The sequence below is a fragment of the Girardinichthys multiradiatus genome, chromosome 17 (genome assembly GCF_021462225.1).
Source record: "Girardinichthys multiradiatus isolate DD_20200921_A chromosome 17, DD_fGirMul_XY1, whole genome shotgun sequence".
NCBI lineage: Eukaryota > Metazoa > Chordata > Actinopteri > Cyprinodontiformes > Goodeidae > Girardinichthys > Girardinichthys multiradiatus.
This window is the reverse complement of record NC_061809.1, coordinates 26,637,801-26,664,878: the sequence shown is the minus strand read 5'-3', so window position 1 is coordinate 26,664,878 and position 27,078 is coordinate 26,637,801. Positions and strand designations below refer to the sequence as shown.

Here is a 27,078-nt window from a genome sequence, read left to right as displayed (position 1 = left end):
CTTTGACATAAACTGTGTAGATGTGTTTTTGGTGCATTTTGGGTTGAGGTATGTTTGTTCTTCATTCAGTGAAGTAACTCCAGGTGGAGTAGCCAGAAAAGGAACTCAACGAAGAGTGGCAAAGTATGGTTAATGTAAAAGTACTCCAAAAAGTACACTGCTCAAACAAATGTAACTAGTTACTACCCTCTTGTGGTTTTTATGATACTTGCAGATATTTTAGAAGGAGGTTTCCTGTTAACGTCTACTGAATATTTTGGCAGGCAGACCTGATTTTATCTTAAATAAAAAGGTCTAAAACGTTCCATCATTAATATTCCAGTCAGATTCATATCCGGTCCAAAAGGCTGATCTGCTCGTATGAATGTGAAGGTGATCAGATGATGGAAACTGGGTGATGAAGGTGGAAAATGGGAGAAGATTAATTCCATGATGGGAGCTGGTTTCTGTTTTTAGACAGAGCTGCTGCACTAGTGTGAAAACCAGATTTGTTCTGCTGATCTTTCAGGCCTTTTTGGCTTAATTTGACTAGAGAGAGATGATCTGTTGGTACTGATAAAAGAAGCCAGGAAGTGTTGACGAACTGAAGATCAGGTCCTGCTGCAGCTGTGTTGGGTGTTTCTTGATTTCTGGATGGGAATAAAAATGCACCGAGATGCTCGCTTTTAGATGAGGAGAGAAATTATTTTTGTACATGTTTGATATCCTGTAGTTTGTTTTCATGGATGAACCCGTCGCCGTCTGCATCTCTTCAGAGAAACCGCCAACTGAACTTTTCTAAGCTGTTTGCCCTGATTAACGATTCTGTTTAGTGTTCAGTCGCTTCTTAGTGGTTTTCTCTAAAGAAGACTCAACCAACAGCTCTGTAAAGCTTGACTGTGAATTTAATCGTCTAAAACATGACATCAGAGCATGCATACAGGCTGATATTTAATGCTGAACCTTGACCCTCTTTTAGAAATGTGCAGTTTTGTGTGCATTTACTTCAGAGCTGCCAAAAGGCATTTCTCGAAGCTATCGTCCAGCTCAGGGTGTGTGTTGTGATCACTGCAGCGTGTGATTGTGTTTGAAAGCGATTTATGGCTGGTTGACTGACTAACCCGGAGACAAATGCAGAAACACTCCACAGACCTGCTTTACTGGGGTTTTACTCCCACATTTCCTCCCTGATTTAACGTGGAGCGACTCTGTTAACCTGCTTTGTCAGCATTAACATAATAATCAGAGTTTTTACCTCAGGAATAACATTTTCATTCAAAGGGAAGATGTTTTAACTCTCTGGGCTCATTTTTCCAAAACTAAGCAATTTAATAATCGGTGTATGAATAAATAAATGCGGTAAAATATAAAAATTTGGAAGTGGGTTCTAATATCGATGCCTAAAAATGACTTTTTTGACGTAAATAGTATAACAATTTAATATAGTATAATTTTTGTGATATTTGTCACAGGAGATGAAAACAATACAGTACACTCCATGATTTACCAGCTTGTAGAAGCAGACATTTCCTTGCTCAGCTCCCTTGAGGTCTGGACTTTAACTAGGCCATTGCAACATCTTGATACTTTCCTTTCTTTCGCCCTTTTGCTGTAGGTTAGCTTCTGTGTTCGGACTTGTTGTTCTGTTGATGACCCAGTTTGTCCCAAGCTTCAGCTGTCAGACAGATGGGCTAACGTTTGACTCTAGAATACTTTGGTACACAGAGGAGTTCTAGTCCACTTAATGTATGCAAGGCGCCCTGATCCTGTGGCTGCAGAACAAACCCAAATACTCAGCCCTTTAACGGTTGGTATGAGGTGTTTTTGCTGATATGTTTTATTTAGTTTTGTCTGAACAATGTTGATGTGCATCATGGACAAACATCTTTATTTTGCTCTCATCTGCCTGAAGAGACTGAGCTCTTGGGCTTTAGGTCGTTTCTCTGAGCTTCATGCTCTGACTGTAGGGGTGAATTTCCTGGGACATCCAGTCCTGGGAGGATTAGCAGCACCCTTAAATGCTTTTCAATGTAAATAATGTTTCGTTTGTAGAATGAAGAATCTTAAATAGTTTGGAAACAGCCTTCCCGGATTAATGAGTAACAGATGTTGCCTCTCTCTGTTTATTGCTGATGACTTTCCATCCTGGCGTCGTGTTAACTCTCACCTTTATTCAGCAGAGCAACAATCAATCATCTCACTGCTTCTTTCCTTCTTACATTCTGATAAAGCAGCACTTAGTTTCCCTTATGACTGCATGCATAACTGAACTTGTGTACATTTTTAGTCAATACCAGAACATTATTTAACACACAGGGATTTTATTTATTTTTGTTGCTCATCTGTACTTGTAATATATTATTTAATGTTAATTAATACCTAATATTGTTTTGAACTTGTCCACGTTACACCCAAATCTGCTATGTATTTTCTCAAGACATTATGGAATAGAGCAACACCAAGTAGTGAGTAAATATGAACAAGTTTAGGCACTGCATCGTGTTGGTCTACCATGTAAAGTCCCTGGAAAATACATTGCAGTTTGTGGTTGCACCGTGACAAAATGTGGAAGCATCCAAGAATCATGAAATGTTTTTGCAAAGTCGACCATCTCAGACTTTAGACCTCTCAGTGAAGCTGCAGATTTAAATGTTTCTCTCTCAGATAGCAGTTTGTTGTTGATGAGGAGCTTTCTAATATTGTTATCAGTCAGTGTTACATGTCTCACCTTCCCCCCTACTTCGTTTCCAAGCAGACAGCCTCTCCTCCCCCTCTCTGACTACTTCTTGATCTCATTATGTGCAGAAATATTATGATGCATACATTAACACACAGACCAAGTGACTGTTGGATGATCCAGAGCTCTAATCGGTGCAGCTCACGGCCGTCATGTGTGATGTGAAGGCTGCTGACATAGAAAACGTGCTAATTAGTTCCTTAAATCAGCGCTCAGTTAACATATTTGCATCCAACGTGATGGAGATCAGAGATCAGGAAGAAGGGCCAGCTCTGCTGCATCTGATTGTTGCTGTTTGGAGGAAATAAATCTGTTAAAAGCAGGAACATCTTTGTTTTTATCTGTTCCTGGCTGCTATTAACAGAACTATCATGAAGTGTTCGCCTACATATTTTTTTTACCCGTCACCGTGTGGGAATGTGTTAGACTCCCCTTGACTCCGCCGGCTTCCGGGCCCACGTCCTCCACTTGTCCATCAGCTGCCGTTGGCTCAGAGCCGCTCGGTCCGGAGGCGGCGTTCCTCTCTCGATTATCTTCACAGCCGATGAACACGCACAAGCGAGAGGCAGAAAGTAGAGCAGAAATCTGCACAATTAATTAATCTGCAGGCCTCTCAGGATTCACCACACTTTCCCCTCATTATTTGGATTTGATGTTTAATTAGTTCTTTTAAATTAAAGAACAACTTTCTCATTTTTTCCCACTGATTCCCTTCAGACAGTTGCCAGTTCATTATGTACATCTGGCTCCAAGTGATGCAACAAACCCTGCGTTTTGCATTTTTCTAATGCTCAGAACATCCTGCTGGTTCCTGTTCTTGGTGCTGTTTTATTCTTTTAATTTGCAGTTATTTAGCTTTATGTTTTACTTTGATGATTGGGAACCTTGGACGATGTGCTTGGTTGTTGAATCATTTCTTTTTGAAACAGCTTTCTCTTTAATCTACCACTGTGCTTCACTAATTAATGAGACTTTGGGATGGCTAAAATTACACATATCACATCTGGAGCACATTATTAAAACATTGCTGAGCATTTTGAAGGAGGTTTGCCATCTTTAACCTTATACCTTTAACATGATGGTGAGATCCAAAGAGCTTCAGAGAGAAGATTGTAGCAGCTTTTAAGTCTGGTAAGTGATATAAAGAGGTCTCTAAAGAATTTAAAATAAGACATTTAAATGTATGGAAAATAGTCTAAAAGTGGAGGAGATTCAAAACATCTGCCAACATGCTCAGGTCTGGCTGTCCAAGCAAGTTTACCCTGAAAGCAGGCTGCAAGATGCTAAAAGAAGTCTCCAAAAACCTTAAAGTTTCAGAATCAGCTTCATTCCCCAAGTTTGTGACACAAATAGGGAATTTGACTTTGGTTCCGCTTTGCTCTTAATTAAGACATTTTAAACATAAATATAGGAAAAGGGTAATACAAGTGTGGGGAATGTTCTCCAGAAGTCCACTGTCATCTCCACTGTCTTGAACGGGTTACGCTCCAGGTGGTTCTGGTGTTTAAAATGAAGTCAGAGGATGTTTAAAAGCTGCAAGAAGCTTCTAGGGAGAATATGTTCCTACGGAGGAGCAACAGCTGTTCACTTGGCTGCTACAAACTTCTAGTTATTTAAATAGAGATCTAAATTAGCTAAAACACGTCGGGAATTGGACACAAATCTGAGATCAGTGGATTTCTACTTTTTTTTAACTGTTTGCCGTTTTCAGATCAAGATTTGGACCAAAGCTTACTTGAGTCTGATAACTCTGAAGGTGACTAGACTTAAAATAGTTTGTTAAATGTGAGCGCCACATTTAAAACTCAACAGTTAGTTTTTTCCTAATATTCCTGCAGAATTCAGGTCAATTTGCTGCATAGTCCCGTTTTGTATGTGACTCTATTCATGAAAATGATCTTCCTTGTTTGTTTAGAAATGCAACCTAGTTAAACTAGGTGTGTAACTCCTCTTTGCTGTGACTTTTATTACCTTCAATCAGTTGTTTAAGAAACACCGTAAAGGGGAAGAGCTTTCTTTTGATGGTTCTGCAGAGGAGAGCTTCTACAGGAGCCTGGATGTCCAATCAGAGCTTCAGCAGTCCTGGTGTGTTGTGCCCTTTTTATAGTTCTTGACAAATAGGTGCTATGTCATGTGTTTTTGTTTTCACTCCACCTGGAAAACTCTAATGCTGCACATCCAGGTTCAGCTGAAGTGACCCAGAGTGACCTCAGACTGATTTCTGGTTCTGGTCTGATTTGGTGTGATGTCCTTCCTCTGGTTTGCGTCCCATCTGGTCCTCTTGTCACATGTGAACCGGTCCGTCGGACTGCGACTCTTCGCACTAATTAAAGGGTTGCACATCTCTTCTTCTTCTTCGCGTCACAGCAGCAGTGTTATTAACACCCAGTTTATGTGCGCACACAGAAGATGTCACGGTGACTCAAAGCCTCGTGTTCACACACACACACACACACACACACACACACACACTGATTTTGTTGTTTTGAAATGCCAGCAGCTGTGATGATAACCTGGAAGCTGTGTGTGTGTCAGCTCTGCTTTCATCTGTAAAATCACTCTTTTGTACGTCGCGGGGTCGCTCCTGCCCCTCAATTATTCATCAGCTTGTTTCCATGGTAACGGCTGCAGCCGCGTGCGTGTGCATTTGACAGCAGCGGGACGGGCTTGATCAGTTCACGGTGGTGTATTATTACAAGTGAGGTGCGTTCAGGGACGTCTGTAAATGGTGGGACTCAGTAGCAGAACCTCTCAGAGTTAGATTTATGTTTATTGTTGGCATCCAAAAACCAAACTGGTTGGTTTGGACCAAAACTGAACTGTTTCTGCTGAATCAGATTCTGGTTTTGTTTTTTAATGGTCGACTAGTTCTACTCCTTGTAACTCTTTTGGACTTTTCCTGGTTCGGATTCTTCAGATTTGAAAACTTTCACCAGTTGTGGTTGCTTCATCCTCTTATCGTGGTCCAGTTTCTCGGTTCTTTCGAGCAAGTCCACCTACTGATTTATGATACAGGCAGTTCTGTTCTGGTCTTGATCACGATACATTAGCTGGTTCTGAGTCTGGTTCTGTCTGAATTTGTTGGATGAGAACAGATGGCTCTGATTTCTTACAGAATTACTGAATTTGTTTGGACTTTTCGGAACCAGTGTTATAGACCACAGCTGGTTCTGACACCTCTGGTAGTTATTACATGGTTAGGGTGGGGCTCTGATTTGTGTGGTTCTGTTTGGATTTTTTTATCCTGAAATAACAGTTTCAGGTTCTGTCTGGATTTGGCTTAACTAGTTCTGTTTATTGGTTCTGACTGTTTGTTTTTTTCAGAAAGTCTTTATCATACTTTATGTAAGGTTCTGGTTACTGAGGAATACTGTGATCCAGGTAGTTCTGGTTTATGGTTCAGAAGCCCAGTGTGCGGTTCTGTCTGGATTCCGGTCCGGGGGGTTTATGGATATCAGATGGTTCTTGTTCTTTAATCTGATGCAAGCATTTTTCTTGTGCTCTTGATTATTTCAATGGTACTGATTCAAGATTTGTTAGCTGGTTCTGAGTCTGGTTGTGTCTGGGTTTTTCTGATAAGCCTAGCTGGTTCTGATTTATTGGGTTCTTAGCTGGGATTGACTCCTAGAATCCTGTTCTGTTTGGAGTTTTCAGAGCCACTGACATATTTTATGTTCTGATTATTTTGGTTTACATGGTTAGGATGGGTTCTGCATGGCGGGGACCTTCCCTGAGCCCAGATGTTTTTGGTTATTTAGTGGGTCATTTTCTGGTTCTGTTTTGGACCGACCTGATCACGGTTTTTTATTATAATTTGGGTCTGGTTTCTTTTTGCCGATTCTTTATTTATTTATTTTTTTTCTGGTTCTGGAGATCATACTGTTCTGGGTTTTGTCTTCCCGAATCTGCTTGTTCTGAAACTCCAGATTTAGGTGGTTCTAATTTAATTGGTTCCAGCTTGTTTTGCTGGTATCTGGTTCTGTCTGCATTTGGCTTCGGCGGTTCTGTGGGCACCAGCTGGTTATGGTTTCTCAGAACCAGCTGATGCTCACAGAACTTAGAACCTTTTCTGAGTTCTGTTTCTTTCATTTTTCTTGGTTCTCCTTATCTGGTTTTGGTTTCCCAAGTTCTGCCGGATTTTTCAGATCATAATCAGTTTGATCCTTAATAATCTGACTGGTTTAGTATTAGTCTGGTTTTGGCTGATCAGAACTTTCTGTGGTTCTGGATTCAGGTATTTTTCTCAGGTTCTGGTTACTTTTGCAGATTATGTTCTTCTGTATTCGGTTCTGATTTCTGCATTTCAGCCTTTATTTCTTCCACGTTCTTGTTTAACTTTACCTCCACCCTTTTTTGGTTCTGTTTGGTTCTGCCAGCTCAGAATCCTGGTTCTGTCCTTTCATTTTTCAGTTTTAAATGGGCTTGGTGATTTCTCCTGGCTCATTCTTTAAGGTGTAATTTCTTTGCGCTCTTTAGCTGGTTGTGATCTTTTCCCTGTTTGTGTCACTTTGTTTGGTTGGTTGTGTTTTCTGATTTTCTGGACTGGTTCTACTGGTTCTTTACTCAGTATATGTTCACCAATTGAGTTTAAACTTAGGATAATAATGCTACCACAATAATCATTCAGGTGTTTGCTTCAGTGTTTGTAGTATTGTTAGTGCTAAATACTGAGATTTAAATCTTACTGGAAGCAACAATGTTGGAAGATAGATTTGTTGCTTCATGCTGCAATGCTACTGTGTCACCATCAGGAGGCGCAACAGTCTTAGAGTGCATCTGACAGTTAGTCTGACCAGCAGGGGGCAGCAGACCTTAGCTCAGGCTGAGAGGATAAAGCACACATTAGAAGTCTTTGTTGGACTGAGGGTGATGATGATGCTGGTGGAGAGACACCAACAGAGAGAGAGAGAGAGAGAGCAGCCGAGCGTCGTCCTCATGCAGTTATAGTAAAATATCACAGATAATACCTTTAATACTCCCTGACTGACGTTAATCTGCTGTAATCTGCTGTTGGAACACTGACCTACATGTCTGACCACTATACCTGCTGCAGGGCGCTCTCCCATCAGCCGCTGGCCAATCACAGCGCACACAGCAGCTGGGCTGAGCTCTCATTGGTTCTCACAGGGTCAGGAGTTAAACAGACAGCTGCAGCCTGAGATGTTAACACATCAGGACCAGAACCGGATCCTTTTAATTGGTCTGAGTAGTTTTAATAATTGATGGTGTATTCTAATTAATTTGATCTAGTGTTGTTTCCTGGTTGGTTGTTAAAAACCCGCAGAAGGCCGTTTATTCAGTGTTTCTTTAATAATTAAAATTAAATATTTATAGTTGTTCTGCCTCTCTTTGCACTGCCGTGTTGTCACTCTTTTCATTTTGTAATTATATAATAATTACTTAATATTGTAATAAATATCAATTAGGAAATCATTTATTTCCCTCTTTAAGGACTTCAGAAGCACTGAAGGCACAGAATTGTGAAGTGGAAGGAAAATATTTTCAAACATTTTTACAAATTAAAATCTGAACTGTGATGTGGATTGGTGTTCAGCCCTCTGTTCTCTGAAACCCCTAAATAAAACCTGTTTCAGTGTGTAATTTCATCTCAGTGTAAACACAGCTGTTGCATTTCCTTAGAGAACATCAGAGAGGAAACAGCATCATGAAGACCAAGGAACCCAGCAGACAGGTCAGGCAGAAAGTTCTGGAGAGGTTTAAAGCAGGGTTGGGTTCTACAACAATATCCCAAGCTTTGAACATCTCACAGAGCTCTGTTCAGTCCTTTTTATTCAGGAAAAATATCATCAGTATTTAATACAGTTACTGAATGTGGCCAAATCAGTTTAATCTGGGTGGTTCTGCTGCTTTTAATTGCAGGTTCTTGTATTTCTACTAGTTCTTCCACCTGCCCCCCCCCCCCATCCATCCATCCATCCAGATGCTCAGCCCAGTGGTGGGATACAGCAGTCTCTTTCCTCCCTCTCCCTCCTCTGCTTCCTCCTCCTCCCCCTCCCGCTCATCGTCTTCATCCTCCAATCTGCGCAGACTCTACCTCCCCCTTCCCACTCTCATCCCCTCCCTCCCTCTCTCCTCCTCTGGCAGATTTTAATGGAGGAGCTTCACATCTGCAGCGCTCTCCACCTCCCTCTTCCGCCTCAATGACAGTTTCTGTTTAAGGAGCTCCTCCGTCACTCAGCCGCTCGCAGACTAAGAGGAAAGGAGGACGAGGAGGAGTAGTTTCCATTTTTCTGTCCTTTTTTTTTTTTTTTTTTTTTTTTTTTTTTTTTTTTTTTTTTTGCAGCTGCACCTGCATGGCGCTCAGGGGGGAGGCGACACTCGGCTCGGTTTCACCATGATCGCCGTGTCGTTTAAGTGTCGCTGCCAGATCCTGCGCAGGGTGAACAAAGGTAGAGGGGGAGAGTGTGTGTGTGGGTCTGAGTGTGTGTGTTAATGTGCAACATACATGCTGCATGTTGGTCATGTGTCTCTGGCTGCAAACTGCTGACATTGAACATGGAGAAAGGGGGGTATTTGGGATTAAAGCCAGGTGTGTGTGTGTGTGTGTGTGTGTGTGTGTGAGCGTGCGTGCATGGGCTAAACGATCTCCTGATGGATCCATCCAGTTGATGGCTGCAGGTTGCTGTGGCTCCCAGGCAGCTTCTTATTACCATGGATCTAATATTCGTGTGTGAGCAGGAAGCAGAGCAGGAAGGGTGGCAGCTGCTTGTTTGTTTGTTTGTGTCTTTGTGATCATATTTGCAGTCTTCTCAGTTTGTTTGTGTCTTTGTGATCATATTTGCAGTCTTCTCAGCCCAGTCTGAAGCTTCAGGTGCTTCTTGGCAGTTTTCGCTTTTGGTTTTCATCACTGTGAAACAAGTTTAAGAGCAAATCTGTGAGATCTATGTTCCTGCAGAGTGTATCTGAGCACAAGTTTTTCTCTCCTATCAGAAAGCATAAGTGTCACTTTTTTAAGATACACACTCAAATCTAAACATTATTCTCCAAGATTAAAGTCAAAGTTCTTGTACTTGACTCTTCCGGTTCAGCTGAAAGCATAGATTTTTGTGCTACAGTAGGTTGTTCAAATCTGGAGCCTCTTCCTGTGAGACCTGTCTGAGACAGAATAATTTACCTGACTTAATGACCAAAAATAGCTATTTTAACTCTTTGCGTTCTTAAGTTGTTAAATCAAACATCAATTACATAAATATGACAGGAAACATCATTCCTCAGACCCTTCAGGTAATTAAATCCTTGACTTTTGATGATCCGAGCATGTTTCCTTTCTTCTGTATGGAGCCAATAATCTGTCCTCCAAAGGTTGCATTTAACCTGGCTCCTTATTAGGTTAATTTTACATGAAATTATCAACATTTTAGAGATATAGACATGTATTTAATAATAAACCTTTGGGTTCCAATGCCACAAGTGCTATCCCGGGGTCTTTATGAATCTTAAACCTTAATAATGAGAAATTTAAAAGGCACACATTGCACATTTAATCGTTTTAGAAAATTTTCCTTTTCATTATTGTTCAAGCTTGCAAATGTAAGCTTGAGTTAAAGTTAATAAAGGGATTGTTTATGTGATGATTTACTCACTGGGTTGGAAGAAGAGTGCTTGACTTAGAGACTTGACAAACAGGCACCCTACTGAGGGAATTAAGAGCTCTTGGTGAGCACAGTCCACCACAGTTGGAGAAAGACCACTGAAGCACTCACATGGACGTAAATTCTGATCCAGTTCTAACCAGGAGTGTTACTCTGATGCTCAGTGTCGTCAGCCTTCCCATTTTTCTGAAAAACAGTTTCAACGGAATACCTTTTCTTTAGCGAGCCATGCAGTGATTGTGCTGCTCTCACTTTTCTCAGCATAATCAGTTCATGCGGGTTTAGTTGCAGTACATTAATGTAGCTGTCAAAGCAATATCTTGACAAGTCCCTCTACTGAAACGGTGTAAGTCTGTCTGCAGTTAGTTTTCTGAAAACCTGTAGTTTGGCAGTGAAAATTCACTGCGAGCTAATGTTCCACATGTGTTGGCACAGTAGGACTTTAATACACAATCTGCAGTCATGTGGTCTTTGCTTTATGTCGCTAATTTTTCTTTAGACACCGAGAAAAACTAAAGCTAATTATTGTTTAAAAAAAAGCCCACCTGATAAAGTTTATGCACACAAAGAACATCAACAGTGGTTTTGGTGGTCTGGCTGTTGACTCCCTGCTTGAATTATCTGTCCTATCCTCAATCCTGAGGCAAAACGTTTTTTCAACAGACTGGCTGTTTTTTGGTGGGTGAGGAGAAACCTGGCCTCTTCACCTGTTTACTTTGACAGAGCTCACCCACATTTTCTGAAAATATGACCTTTGTTGCGAAGGTCCTCGCTTCATCCTTTCTTGTGTTGTAAGTAATTTAATTTGGGTTGAAAAGGTATTTTGGAGCCAATGTTTCTGGGTCTGGTGGACCTGTTGCATTTTGTGATTTTTATTGCCTCACAATCAAACACTTAATTAAAATCATGATATGAGTGGAAACAAATTTACAATTAATTTACATTAATTGTATCATTTTTCCTTCAGTAAATAATGAAAATAGGTCCCACAGACCCGAACACAACACAAGGGTTAATAATACAACTACCTTAGTATTGTATCCATAGCTGTTGCAATATTGCACACATTGATACTGCAATGAATACTGCAATTATTGCAATTCTGCAGCTCTACTCACTAAAATTATGGAAACCATTCCATTTATCTTAGCAGCTATCTTTCTACCACAAATCATCTCCATCCACTCCACCCTGCTTGCATTCCTGCTTCACCTTTCTTGTACACTACCTGTTGTTTTGTATGGTTGACCCCAGATACTCATACTTGTTCTCCTTTAGTACCTCCACTCATTGCAGCTGTTCCACCTGACGTCTGTCATTCACACAGATGGATTCTGTCTGTCTTTTCTGTTTTCTCCAGAGCAAACATCTACCTCTCCAGTTTCCCCGTCACCAGCTCCAGACTCTCACTACAGATCACAGTGTCATCTCCAAACACTCTAAATCATGCAAACTCCTTTCTGACTTTAACTGTCATCTTGTCAATCAAACAGAAGCAGCTAAAAGACAACCTCATCTGCACCTTAAACCATCTCACTTTTACCTCACACCTCACCACTGTCTCACTGCACGAACCACACGTCTCTTTGTGCAGTTCCACAGTGATATGGGATGATTTCTGGAGATCCACAGAGCAGGACCTTGTCCATTTTAAATTTTAGTCCTCAGATGTGGACATTCATGCAAAAGGAGCCCCAACCAAGTATTGAGTACAATAAGCCAATTTTTTTTAAAACTGAATTTTGGGTTTTTAATTAGCTGTAAGCCATAATGATCAAAATGAACCAAAAAGAAATGCGTTAAATAAATGAAATGGTTAATAATAAATCTTTACAATGAGTTTGAACTGAATTGATCAAATAAAGGAACTGATAAATTACTGATTAATGATTGTATCAATTTATTGCTATCTATTTGTCCTTATTTTATTCATTTTTGCTTTCAAGTGTTAATTTTACTTTCTCTGACTGGGCAGCATTGGCTGTTAAATATTTTTAAAGCTTAAGTGAAAAGTAGAACTATTTGTTTGTTGTAATTTCATTGGGTTGCTGTATTGTTTCTAAGTTTATCAAGATAAAAGATAATTAAACAAGTGGAGGGTTTTAACACATTTCCAAACAAACTGAACCACATTCTGCTTTATTTTTTCTGTGCTTCATTAACTCTGAGTTGTGCTGCTCTTCATCTTTCTGTTTATAGGTTTTCTATCTGCTTTTTCTTTTTGTTTCTGCTCTTTTCTCTTGTTTATACGGGTCAAAAGTTGGCTGGTTCAATGTCATGGTTTACTGGGATCTTAAAGATTCAATTGAATTATCATTGTGCAACCAGGATTGTGCAGCAGCATTACAGATGAGGTGAAAACAACATCCAGATTATGTCTGAATGACTAAATGCTGACATTTTAGGTATTTGGAGTTTATTTTAAGCCTCTTTCTGCTTTGTTTTCATCATTTCCATCAGATTGTTTTAGCTTACGGTTTGTGATTGTGTTTTTTATATCAAACGATCAATTAATGGAGAAATTACTGTCAGATTCATCTGCGTGAAATTAGTCCGCTGCTATTGGCTGCTGCTTCACTTCATCTGACAACAGCAATAAAATCTGAAATCCTGCTGAAATTCCTTATTTCTAATCAGTATTGTTAATGATCAGCTTCAGGTAAAGTGTGCGTACATTTTATTCAGTCCCCCTGAGTCAACTCTCTGTAGAACCACCTTTCTCTGCAGGTCTTTGGGGTTTGTCTCTTCCAGCTTTGGACGTCTTCTTCTTAATAAAACAGCTCATCCAGATTAGATAGAAGTCATCTATCAACATCAAGTTTCAAGTCTTACCACAGATTCTCAGTTGGATTTAGTTCTGGACTTTGATTAGACCATTCTAACACATTAACATGCTTTGATCTTAACCATTCTATTGTATCTCTGGCTGCATGTTTAGGGTGGCTGTCCTGCTGGAAGGTAAACCTCTAACCCAGCCTCTAACAGGTTTTCCCACAGGACTGTCCTGGATTTAGCTCCATCAATCACTGCAGAATCTCTGCAGCTCCTCCAGAGTCAAAATGAGCCTCTTGGCTTCTTCTATGATTAATGCTGTCCTTTAGGTGGACGTCCTTGTCTTGGTAGGTCTGCAGTTCTTCCATCCATCCATTTACAGATGATGGACTGAACAGAGCTTGGGATTAATCCTCTCCAGAACTTTGTCCCTGACATGTCTGCTGTGTTCCTTGGCCTTCATGATGCTGGTTGTTCTCTAATGTTCTCTAGGCAACTCAGAGTAAATTACACTAGGTTACTTCTGAAGGTAACTGGTTACACTGGATTTTATTTGTAGGTCTCAGAGTAAAGGGGGCTAAATACATAATATATTTAACACTTCAGAACTGTTGAAACTGAAAAAGAAGCTTAGATGTTCATCTTGCCAGCCCTCACAGTGATGAGGATGGGAGTTATATCTCCAAAGCTCACTGCTGGCCTTGGATCAGGTTTCCATAACAACAATAAGATGCAATCTTCATGTTAAATGGGTTATGTGGGAGTGTTATGATCCTGGATGAAAGGATGGATAAAATAAAGGCCTTCTTCCAGTAGAAAAGTTACAAATGAACAAACTAGAACAAGAAATACTTTTGTAGGAGAAGTTTGAATGTCTGGGAGCAGGTAGTTTTGGTCATTAATTACCATGTGTTGTTAAGCGTTGGTAAATTATTTTGTGGTTTCACACCTGATCTAAAGCTGCTCGCCTTTCACTTTTAAATAATGTCATCCATATTTAGGCGTGGGTATGGTTATAAAAACTGCTGCTCAGCTGATATTATTTAAACTTTAAAAGCAGATGGTTTATTGGATTAAATGAGCTGTCTTCTCTGTATACCAGCAACAGAAACAGACTGGAAACCTGAACCATGCCTGCCTGAAATCTGTAGAGAGTCTGAGTTTGGCTCCACTCTTTCCCCCTTCTTCCATTTTAATTACAGAAATCACACCAAACACTTGAACATGTTGGACCGCGTCCTCCACTCAAAGCCCCAGGACTCCCAGGATCAAGCTGTGGGAAGAACTTTAATCATTTTTGACTCCATTTGAAGTTTCGCAGCTCTTTTTAAGTGACTCAGTAGGTTTTCTCTCACAGACAAACATCTCGACTCAGTGGTTTTTAAAGCCGTGGCAGCACCTCTTAAAGTCTGAATTTAACCCTGAGAGAAGAGCTTTGTCTCCACTCCAGCTGCTGTTCCTTCAGCTCACCTTCATGCCAGGCCAGTGTAAAGGCTCTGTGTTTAAACATCATTAATAGAGCTCCATAACAACATGTGGGGCGTCGCTGTATTCCTCAGAGGATATTAAATATACAGCTACAAACAGCTCAGCTTTGAAACCCCACATGGTAGCTGGAGGACATGTGTAATGAATGTAAATGAAAGCTGTTTATTTTTAAAAAGCAACATTTAGGCCTATAATATGCTACATTTTGCCATTTTCTATTGCCAAAATGAATATCAGGACAGCACCAGACTGGAGAAAGTGTTATCCAGTCCATTTTTCCCAGTACAGATGGTCACAGGAAACCAGATCTGTTGAATGTGAGGCATAAAACTTTTGACTCACATCACTTTATAGCCATCGATCTGTTCAGGGACCCCCAGCTGTTTCACCACAGGATAAAGGGAATCACTCAGAACAACCATATTGATCTGCAGAAGCTGTGAGGAGGCATTCATCAAACCAACAATCTGACCTCCATAAAGCAGCAGAGCAGCCTGGACTGAGCAGATCCCTTCACTGGACATGTAAACTCTGAAAGATGGTGAGGTGTTTTTACACTGAGCTTTGGGACAGATCAACACATTGATTCGTTTCTGTCTCTGCTGATGTGTTTGGATCACTGTTCTGTTGCTGACCCAGTTTGGGCCAAGCTTCAGCTTTTGGATAGATGGTCTCACTTTTGACTGTAGACCACATTGGTATAAATAGAAGTTCATAGTGGACTGCAATGTGCCTAGGCCCTGTTCCTGCAGAACAGGCCCAAATCATCATTCCTCTACCACCATGTCTGACAGTTTGTCTGGTATGTTTTGTGCTGATGTGCTGTGTTTGGTTTTCTCCGTCATGCTGCTTTGGTCTCATCTGTCCAGGGGACCTTGTGCTAGAAGACTTGTTGCTTCATTCAGATGCAACTTTGCAAAAAGGTTGCTTTCTGCTCCGACTCTTGCTAACAATCCATACATGTTCAGTCTTTTTATAATTTTCCTGTCAGGAACATTGATCTTTAACCTTCTATCCAAGGCCTGTAGAGTCTAAGATGGAGGTCTTGCGGTTTTGACATTTCTGAGTTTTGCACGTATGGACCTTAAGGGGGATTTACTAGGAAATCTACTACGCAAATCTGAGCTATGAGTCGCATATATTAAGGTTGATGCTTTAAGCTTTACACTCTGCAGTTTCTAAGTTTAAGACTCTTTTATCTTAAAGTTAAAAATGAAGTCTGTTATGAATTGCTCTGTTGGGTTGTCAGAGTGGACTAACGTCTCATCGGGGCTGTGACTACCTTGTTTACCTCAAAGAGTCAGAGGCGTAACGCACGCAGGGAGATTTCTGCCCACATCGCCACATCTGTTCTTTCACAAAACACCTAAAGTTGGGGAAAAGGTGCCTTAACACCAACTTCAGGTGTTTTTAAAAGGGGCTACTTACAAAGAGGATGCACATGATTTGTCAGAACTGTTAGAGTAGCGTAACCAGCTAATCGTTAGCTGCTAACAATACTCAAGTTGGGATCAGCTTCAGAGATTCCTATCAAACTTGACAGACTATTTTACAGCTTTTAATGAGTCAGCTGCATTTGATCATTTTAGTTAAAATCTAAAATACGTTGTGAAACAATGTTTCTGTTTGTGAAAACAGGAAAACAGCACAATAAATAGACTAGTTAAACCTGGACTGGATTATTCTGCATTGATGCTTTGAGAGTTTGTGAATATGGATAATAAGTTTCCTCAACAACTGCTGAAATATTGTCTCGTTCTCATCAGATGAATGGACTTCAGACGACTACCTGCATAGTCTGAAAATGGCTGACTGATGGGCAACTAGAGATGGACCGATCAGGCGGGCTGATACCCGTTTCCTTTCAATTCAGATTTTGACCCATTCAGATTTTTCGGTTATAAGGACCGCAACACAAGATCAGATGTGCTGCAGGTTCTTTGATACACAAAGTCATTTTGAATATAACAGAAAATAAAGAAATTTTGAGATAGTCACAATTTAAGCATTAGAACATATTATGTCCCTAACCATGGCAACCTTTGGTGCATCACTGGTGCTTCTCTGACGTGATGTCTGACTAGACATTGTTAACAAGACTCCTTCTTTTAAAAGCATTTGATGAGAAGCTCCCAGCTGCTACTTTCTCTCATGCAGTGAAGGATAGACTTGGTTTTTCACTCACCGCTCCATCTATTGGGTTTAGTTTCTGTTGAATAAATAATGAGATGGTGTAACGTGTCATGTTTTGTTGTTCGTTTACCTGATTTCAGGATGTCCTGATGCAACAAACATCACTTGTTTGTATGTTTTAGCATCACTGCAGATTCAAATTTAATGTCTTTCCTAAAAAAGCGGAGCAGTCTGGCTGAATTAATCTGTCAGGATTTCATCCAAACTTCTCATTTTACCTTTATGCATAAAAAGTATGTAATACAACAATCTCTAGTGTTTAGTATGCAGCATTATATGGTGCATGTTTGCAAATGGAGTATATAGTAGTGTCGCTCAGCATAGAAAAGGCTGGATGCTGCTGCCCTACATCTGAAGGAGGAGGAGGAGGCTCAGCTTTCATCTTCACTTAGATATGGCCTGAATGTGAGTGTGTTTCAGATCTACTGGGGACCAAAACTTGATACAGTTACATTCAGGGGATTTAATTTGGAAAACTAAATAAATATAATCCTGAAATTATATTAGAAAGACATGGTTTTAGGATCAGGGTTCTCCTTCAGGGGACGTTCGGGCTCAACAACAGAGCAGCTTCAGTTCAAGCTGAACCTCCAGGAAAGTGATGTCCTCAGAAGGGCTGGAAAACACAGCGGTGTTTTCAGAATCTCATTTTGCTTCTGAGCTTGGTGGCTGGAACCAAACCGAACAGAACCGATCCAGATTGGATCAGCATACATTACAGCCTAACAGTAAACCAAAATATAATAACCCCAAAATAAGGCTGTCCACCATCTCCGACAACGATCTAAGGGAAGTTTTTGCCACTCCCCCCTTTCAGCTGTGAGATGTCTGTTCTTTGGATGTTCAGTCAGTTTTAAGTCACCTCACAGCATCTCTGTAAGATCAAGATTTGGGGTTTGACTAGGCCCTGGACTTTACGGTTCCTATCTCTCAGCCAGTTCTTGATGCATTTAGTGGTATGTTTTGGGTCACTAGGATGCAGGGTCCAGAGGTGCTTCAGTTTGAATTTTTTTACACATGGTCTCACATTTTCTTCAAGCACCTTCTGATGCATGGTAGCTGATGGTGGATTCTGTGACGTTGAGCTGGTCAGGTCCTTCTGCAGCAAGGCATTTGTAAACCATGATACTTCTACCTCCCCTCCGTGCTTCACAGTTGGTTTGAGGTTCTTTTCCTGGACTGCTGTTTTAGTTTTCTGCAAAACATGTCCTCTGTTCTGGTGTCCATTTAATTAAGTTTTAAACCTGTGTGTTCAAAGAACATTTTTCCAGTCAAAAGTCCTGGTTCTTGTCTCTGTTCTCTCTCCCAAACTTCAATCTGATCTTCATGTGTTGCTTAAAGAGCCAATGTTTGCTTTTAGCACCTTGCAGTCTGCTTTCAGGGTGAACCTGTTTGGACGGCCAAACCTGGACATATTGGCTGTCCTCTACTTGTAGACTATTTTCCATACAGTGAAATTGCTGATTTTAAATCCCTCATCTGACTGATCAGCTGCTACAGTCTTCTTTCTGAAGGTCTCAAACTGATGTTCACTATCTCTTCAACACTCAGGAGCACCAAACTAAATGTCTGAGGTTTAAACAGCACAGACTGAGTAATTATGTTGTAATCACGGCCACTTGATGTGATATGCCTAGATGTGGTTTGTGTTAATACATTTTACAATAAATAATTGAACAGGAAGTTCAACTACATCATGTTTACCAGTTAGACTGTTTATTTTAGTTTGACCATTAGGTCAGATGTAGTTTCTATGAGGTGGAAAAAACAGAGAATAGATAAAGTTAATGTCAGCAATACCAGCAGAAAATTCATAATTGGAGAGTAGTAGGAGAAAGCAGCAGTCAGGAACGGTGGTCAGTATGTCCTAACTCTACCAGTCTGGAAAACTCACCCCAATGGGTGACATGTTCAATGTACCCCTCCTCTTCTCCAGTTACAGCAGGAGATGAAGACAGGTGTTGTGTGAAGGTAAAAACCAGTTTTAAGAAACTGGTGAAGGTAGTTAATTTAACAAACCTTTTAACTGGAGACTAATGGACCTCAGAATGTTTTGGAATTTTTATCCCCAGAAAGATTAAGGTTTGTTTAGAACAAAATCATAGAAACCAGATAAACCAGTAGGCACTTTGTGGATGTCTGAGCCCAGTAAAAACCTTTTGGAGGTGCTGTAGTTCTGAATCTAGTTGAATGAGCTGATAACCATTGGATCTTTAGCTGAAACGTATCATGGGGTGCTTTTGTTTTCCTTTCAGATGATGGGCCGTACACGAAACATTCGGCCGGGTCCCGACCTCCAGATGGAGCGCTAGCCATCAGGAGGCAGAGTATACCAGGTAACCTGCCCACCCTCATCCTCCTGCTTTAAAATGGGTCTGTGGGATTCCTCCAGTTAGGAATAATGTAGACAGCAGCTAGAAATGGAGCACACACACACACACAAACACACACACACAGCTGATGTTTTCTTTCCTATTAGTTGTAGGAACATGCTTGTGTTTGCACTTTATCTCCTTCCACCTGGAGCTGCTGTCCTAGTTAAAATTCCTGTCTGGATGCAGCTTTGCAGACTCTGCGAGTGCAGATGGAGATATTGTGGACTGTAAAGTTTCCAGATTAATGTCAGATATCCTGCAGAACCATCTTTTAATACATAAACTGGTTGAGCGTTGGGAACCAGTTTGGGAGATGCTGTAGATGTGCAGTTCCACAGTTAATTGGAAGAACTGGTAGTAGTATTTTTACCAGTTTTACTTATTTTTTATTTAGATTTGGTTTTATTGCTTTCTTGTATTTACTTACTTCGATTTTAGGATTTTATTCCGATTTTCTTTATTTTTTTATTGGTTTTATCTTTAACTTTGATTTATTTACATTTTTTGTTGTATTCATATACCTATAATTTAATATTTTACATATTAAGTTTATTTTATCTATTATTGTTAAGGTTTTTTATATTCTACAATTTAAGGTAATGTAATTTTTACAGTTTAGAGCATTTAATTGTTTTGTTCTGAGTTTCCCTAGATTCTTAATTTAAATAAATTTTATAGATATTTAAAATTAGTTTTGTTTGTATTTTAGCTGTTTTATTTCGCTTCAGAAAAAAAGTAAATATTTCATTCATTCATCTTGTTTTTTATGTAATTTATGTTTCACAGGTAATTTGTTTTTAATATTTTTTTAGTTTTCTTTAATTGCTTTGTTTTGTGATTTTCTTTTTTAAATCTGTGATATAAGATTTTCATCTAATTTAATGCATTATACACTCTGTTACATCTTCTGCAATGTTTTGTAATAATGTTTATATTTAGTTTAGTTTTTTTTTATCTTTTTCACCTTTTTAATTGTACAGTTGTTTTATTGTTTTTTTTTTAATCTTTTTTGGCTTATTTCATTTGTTTCTTATATTTTTTTGTGTTTTTAAGTGTTTTACATTTATTTAACGTTTTATTTAAAAAAATAAAAAATCTCAGTTGGATATCCCTGATCACATTTAATAAAGTTAAATAAATGTTGGATCCACGTTTTGATTTTTGTGACCATCAGCTGCTGCTGAACTGGAGTCATGTTGTTTTTATTTGTTTTCTGTGTTTAATCAGAGTGAAAATTAAACCTTTAAAATCTGATGTCCCGGTTGAACTTCTGGCACAGTGACTGGAGCTTCATCAGCAGTGAAACCATCGAGAACAGAGGAGACACAGTTCGTATTCAGGCTGCAAAGGAGCTCATCTACAGAAATAGTGCTGCCTCTCTGATCCTGTTTTTCTCCCTCAGCTCCTTTAAGAGTAACATTTTAGAAGTTGTTTCTCTGCAGCTGCAGGAAACTGAAATCAAACATTCAAGCAGAATCAAAGATTGAGGTTTTCGTTTTTTAGATCGAGTCATTGTTCGCTGCTCTTTGTGAAGCCAATGGCATCGTAATCTTGCCTCAATGAATCTGGGTGAATCCCTCACTCATTAATATTAAAATCCAACGATTAAATGAAATCCAGCTTTCTGTTTTATCACCTGAGGACGATTCACATCACGCTGGAATGGCTCTGAAAAATTCCCTCGCCCAGCTCTTCCTCTGCTGAATAATTCAGCGGTTTGATGAAAAATAGATGGACGACAGATCCGGAGATGACTTTTTTTCTGTTTGTCGGGGTTATTATTTCATCTCTCCGAGCTTTAGAGAAGGACAGTGAGGGGGTGGGGGGGTCTGTGAAACCAAGGCACAGAGACAGAAAAGGAAACACTGACGATGACGAGCAGTGATCTGTTTTCCAGACGAGTTTCGGGGCTGCACGGTGGTGGAGCTGATGAAGAAGGAGGGAACGACGCTCGGACTCACCGTGTCAGGAGGAATCGACAAAGACGGGAAGCCTCGGGTTTCAAACCTGCGACAGGGAGGGATCGCTGCCAGGTAATATCAGCTTGTTTCATCTTACTTGGCATCTGATATCACATTTTAAAGCTTATGAAAGTCTCTGTTTGGACTGTTTGATTAGGAGCGACCAGCTGAACGTAGGTGACTACATCCGCTCGGTTAACGGCATCAACCTGGCCAAGTTCAGACACGACGAGATCATCAGCTTGCTGAAGAACGTTGGGGAGCGAGTGGTGCTGGAGGTCGAGTACGAGTTGCCGCCTGTCTGTAAGTGACAGAGTATTATTTTTCCAGGTCCTTCCTAGTTTTTAGTTTCTGCTTTGGGTCAGAACAATTCAAGACATTCAGAAAATAACTATTGATAAACCCCTTTATTTGAATTGCCCTAAATAAAATTCAGAGCAACCAGCTGTCTGTAGAAGTCAGCTCAGTAGTAAGCAGAGTCCAGCTGTGTATAATTTAATGAGTCTAATGCAGATGTTATAGCTCTGGCTTCAGAGGTTTGTTGAAGAACATCAGAGAACAAACAGCAAGACAGGTCAGGGAGGAACTTCTGGTTCAGTTTAAAGCAGGGTTAAGTTCTACAACTGTATTCCAAGCTCTGAACATCTCACAGACCTCTGTTCAATCCACCATCTGAACATGGATAGCAGATGGACCTACCAAGACCTACCAAGATATGGACGTCCACCTAAAGGAGAGCATTAATCACAGAAGTATGCAAGAGGCCCGTGGTAACTCTGGAGGAGCTGCAGAAACCTACTGCTAATGTGAAGAATCTGTTGAGGGAGTAAAGTATTAGTCCTTCATTTGGCAAATGAAGGACTAATAATAACACTTTTACGGAAGAGTGGCAAGAAGAAAGCCATTGTTGCAGAAGAAGCCATACGAGGTCCTTCTAGCAGTTGCCACAAGCCATGTAGGAACACAGAAAATAAGTGGAAGAAGGTGAAACATGGTGGTGGCAGCATCAAGGTGTGGAGATGTTTTCTTCAGCAGGGACAGGAAAGCTGTTTGGAATTCATGGGAAGATGGATGGAGCTAAATCCAGGAGAGTCCTGGAAGAAAACCTGTTAGAGGCTGCAGAAGACTTTCAACTGGGGTGAAGGTTCACCTTCCAGCAGGACAACTACACTAAACATACAGCCAGAGATACAATGGGAGGGTTTAGATCAAAGTTATCATGTGTTAAAACGGCCTAGTCAAAGTCCAGAGCCAAATCTAACTGAAAATCTGTGGCAATACTAAAAAAATCGATGTTCACAGATGCTATCCATCCAATCTGGCTGAGCTAAAACGATTTTGCACAGAAGAATGTGGAAACATTTCAGTCTGTAGATGAGCAAAGCTGGTAGAGACTCCTATGGCCAGCAGCTGAAACTGCAGTGAGAGGGGGTTCTATAAAGGTTTGACTCAGGTAGCTCAAATACATGCCACACTTTTCAGATTTCATGTCCAGTGTGTTGTTGCAGCTGCAGAGGATGACTGATAGTGATGTCTTTCTGTTGCAGCCGTGCAGGGGTCAGGGGTCATTTTTAAGAACGTGGAAGTGACGCTTCACAAAGAAGGAAACAGCTTCGGCTTTGTCATCAGAGGTGAGGGCAGATCGGTTCGTGTGTGCACGTGTTAAAGAGAAATACAAGCTAACTGTAAAGTAACACATACTTACAGGTGGAACACATGAGGACAGGAACAAGACACGCCCCATCGTCATAACAACCATCAGACCGGGCGGACCATCCGAAAGGTACTGACCTCTGCAGCTTCTGGACTTTTTGTCCATCTGGAGCTTCTGTACAAACTAAAACCGGCTGTCGTTCTGCAGAGAAGGAACCATCAAACCAGGTGATCGGTTGCTAAGCATCGATGGGATTCGTCTCCATGGCAGCACGTTGTCGGAGGCCATGAGCATCCTGAAGCAGTGCGGCCAGGAGGCCACGTTGCTAATTGAGTACGACGTATCTGTGATGGGTCAGTTAATCACAGTTCATCAACATTTAGCACCCTCAGTTATAACCAAAACAAATATTGACTTTGTCTTGATTTCAGCAGCTTCACTATAAAATGTTTTTTCTGTTTTGTTATTGGGTTCAAATACATCTAATAAAACAAACAAAAAACATTTTCAGTTTGCAGTTTACTAGGATGTTAGAAAAAAAACCAACAAGAACATAATCAGTCATTACAGCCTTAACATCAGGAACTTACAGCAGATTTAACTCATCTTTAGACATTAATAACATTGATGAGGAAAAGTATTTAAATTCCCTGATTTTCTTTTGTTTTCAATTTTTTGAAACCACAATTTCCAAACCTAACGTACATATTGTTTTGTACAATGATTAGAGCTTAAAGATGCAACTAATTTATTTCCTTTTAATTAATCTTCGAGGTTAAATAGTGCTGGATATAAAGCCATAGACATGTATATCATTAGGTTATACAATGATTCATATGGTATAATGGGTTCTGTGTACAGTCCAGAACATAATCATAAGGGGGGTTAAACGTGCTACCAACCTTTATGAAACATTTATAATTAAACATCAAAAATAGCAAAACATGGCAAAAGAATTTTGGAAATTTTGAAACTTTGAATTTTACTCAATCGGTTGTTTACAGTCTTCCCATTATAGTGATACATGTCAAAACCCTAATTATTCTGTAAAATTGGAACAGGTTGACTTGGAGGAAAAATAAATGATCTGCTTAATAATTATGATTTAAAACAGTGCAATACATAATCCAGATGAAACTTTTGGAAACTTCAAAGTACTTACCTAAGATTTACAGGTTACTTTCCAGGACTTATAGAGCATGTTCACCACATTTACAACGCTGTAATTTCCTCTCTAGGGATATTTCCTGAATTTACCAGGTGCTTTCAGGGACCAAGTTGCATTCTGTTGTGAATTGTAGCCAATCACACATTAATAATCCCTGAAAGTAAGCTGTACGCTTCAGGACAAGTAACTTGTTAGATAGATTCAGTAAAGTAATCAATAAATTCTGGAGAAAACTGCTAAATTTGGAAAAAGGTAGTCGTTAGGTTTTTGGGAAAAATAACCTGTGAGTTCCAGAAAAAACAGTTTATAAGTTCTGGAGAAAGTAAAAGAAAGAAAGTAATCGGTAAAAGAAAGTAACCTGAAGTTTTAGGGAAAGTAACTTGTAATTTCCAGGACAAGAACCTGTAAGTTACATTAAAATTACTTGTAAGGTACAGAAAAATGACCTTGTTAGTTTTGGAGAAAGTAACCTGTTTAGCCAAATTAACCTGTTGGAGAAAGTTTTTTTGAAGTTACAGGGAAAGGAGCATTTAAGTTCCTGGACAGTATCATACAAGTTCTGAAGAAATGACTTGTAATTTCCAAATATATTACCTTTTAAATCTGGGGACACACTATAAGGTTTCTTTGCCCGGTTTTCTCCCTGATTCCCAAATCAGTCGGCACTGGGTGTGGCCAGTCTGCAGGGGGAGTCGACACAAAAATCTGTTAGTGTGCGACTGGACCGACCCGACCCGACCCGGCCTCAGTAGCAGTGAAACAAACATGTTTGAATGTTTTGAGGCAGATCTGAACCCAGTTGGGTAAGTGTGAACGGATAAATGACCAAACCCCCAAACGCATGTTATCGAACACCCAATGAAAAAGAGGCTGGGACACGGCATCAGCTGCGGGTCCAGTTTCTTTTAGACTTTACCTGTAACTATACAACATTATGAACATAACTGCTTTGGGCATAATATAAACTATCACCTAACTATTTATAATCGTGTAGTGATTAAAAACAAACGTAAAGACAGAGAGATACTCGGATATTCAAGACTAAAACAAGATATTCAAACAATTAAGCAAAAAATAAATAAACCAAACAATTCACATATTGAACATAAAGGTAATAGGACTTTTCTGAATGTAATATTTTCCACATAGAATAAACCTATTAATCATACATTTGTAATCTTGATTGGCGCAATCCAGCCCAAACATTAAACAAAACCATTTTACTGCAGAAATGTCATGTTACTGAGGACAGAACCCTGTGGAACACCAACCAGTGAATATCACTGACAAAACAAACCAAACTGTTTTGCCCTTTTAGACTCCGTTGCCACGGCGTCTGGGCCACTGCTGGTTGAGGTTGCGAAGGCGGCAGGATCCAGCCTGGGTGTGGCTCTGTCCACCGCCATGTTCTGCAACAAGCAGGTCATCGTCATCGACAAGGTCAAACCAGCCAGTATAGCAGACCGGTACGAGTTCGACAGACTTGGTTGAATTTATTTTTCATGTCAGATCCAGTTCAGAAGAATTGTCTTTGATGTGGACTTTATTCAATTCAATTCAATTCAATTCAAAGATACTTTATTGATCCCTGAGGATCCTTTTACAGGCGCAAAAATCTATTCCCTTTTGGATTTATATGTAATCCTACTGGAGTTGCAGCTTTATTTATATTTGCTTGATACATTTTGCACATTTAGATTAATGCATTCATTTAGCATTTCAACTTTCACACATTCATAATGTTTATGCCCAAATGGTCATGTGGTTGTGCAGGTGTGGAGCTCTTCATTCAGGGGATCACATCCTGTCTGTTGATGGGAAGTCGATGGAGTTTTGTTCTCTGGCTGAAGCCACTCAGCTGCTCTCTGCTTCCTGTCAAACCGTCCGAATGGAGATTCTGCCACAACACCAGGCTCGACCTGCCCTGAACGCACCGCAGCACGGTAACGCAGAAACACCGCAGCTTTTCATTCATTCTGGTCAGAGAAGGAGTTAGAGAGCCTGTAGATTTATAACCAACACCCCCTAAAGCCAGGTTGGAGCTACATTTAATGTGTCAGGTCTCCACGGAAACAAAGTGTTTATGAGGTGGACCGAAGTATCCTCCGGCATGGTGTAAACATACAGACATCAAACTTAATGAGCCCTGAACAAACTCAGCACCCTGAAGAGGCCTTGAATGCATTGCAGGGTGATTTTAAAGAAGATGTATGGTTGCTTTTTTCACAAGCTGAAACATTCCTGAGGTCTTAATCAAATCCCTGTGAAATGCTTCAGTGGGAGGAAATTCTCTCTTTGTGACATGTTTCTAGTAACAAACTGCTCAAATAAATAGTTTTTAATGTTTGTCAAAACCCATCCTGGCCTTTGACCTTTGTTTTTTCCTTTTGTTTTTACCTTACCTTCCTGCTCGTGTGTTTGTGCGCATGTTTGTGCATGTGCAGTCAAGGTGCAGCGTAGTCCCCGCCCCCTTCCCTGGGAAACTGGAGGCTCCGCCCCCATCCTCCCTCCCTACCACTACAACACCTACCACCCCGACCAATCAGGCGCCAGATCCCACAACCGCCACGCAAACAACCCTCGTATGTCTTTTCTCCTTTTTTTGTTTTTGTTTTGCGTAAGAGACAGTAGCTCATAATCGCTGTCACTATCTCCCCGCAGCTCTTAGCCACTCATTCTCTCCCGGATCCATGTCGGCCTACAGTCTCTCTTCCCTCAACATGAGCACACTGCCCAGGAACATGTATCCCACGAGTCCGCGCAGCACGATGATGAGGAGGAAGGCCAAAAAGAAGGACTTCAAAAGTTCCTGTGAGTCTGTCTGCAAATAAAAAACTAAACTGTGCGAAAATAAATGTGTGGGATGTGACTCAACTTGGATGTACCTCTGCAGTGTCCCTGGCATCCAGCACAGTCGGCCTCGCTGGTCAGGTGGTCCACACAGAAACTACAGAGGTGACGTTGCTAGGTGACGGCATCATGGGGTTTGGCCTGCAGCTTCAAGGTGGAGTCTTCGCCACAGAAACTCTGTCATCACCGCCGCTCATCGCCTACATCGACCCAGACAGCCCTGCTGAGAGGTGAACCCGATCAGATTAAACATCATAAGCATAATAAAAAAATGTCAAAAAAGGGTTA

The 27,078-nt window shown here is 40.4% G+C and overlaps 1 protein-coding gene across 5 annotated transcripts in view; it reads left to right on the top strand.

Annotated features, from left to right (window-relative positions):
• grip1 (glutamate receptor interacting protein 1) overlaps positions 1-27,078 on the top strand; it is a 76,908-nt gene that overhangs the window by 31,907 nt on the left and 17,923 nt on the right. For 2 of the 5 annotated variants that reach the window (XM_047390391.1, XM_047390388.1), the window contains exons 2-12: positions 19,038-19,118; positions 21,055-21,190; positions 21,276-21,421; positions 22,666-22,749; positions 22,826-22,901; positions 22,980-23,125; positions 25,259-25,406; positions 25,714-25,883; positions 26,385-26,522; positions 26,602-26,751; positions 26,834-27,020. In XM_047390391.1, coding sequence (XP_047246347.1) covers positions 19,038-19,118; positions 21,055-21,190; positions 21,276-21,421; positions 22,666-22,749; positions 22,826-22,901; positions 22,980-23,125; positions 25,259-25,406; positions 25,714-25,883; positions 26,385-26,522; positions 26,602-26,751; positions 26,834-27,020 — 1,462 coding nt within the window. Of the gene's footprint in view, positions 1-9,002; positions 9,127-19,037; positions 19,119-21,054; positions 21,191-21,275; positions 21,422-22,665; positions 22,750-22,825; positions 22,902-22,979; positions 23,126-25,258; positions 25,407-25,713; positions 25,884-26,384; positions 26,523-26,601; positions 26,752-26,833; positions 27,021-27,078 lie in introns of those variants that run through there. The other 3 variants (XM_047390390.1, XM_047390393.1, XM_047390392.1) reach the window with 3 other exon arrangements.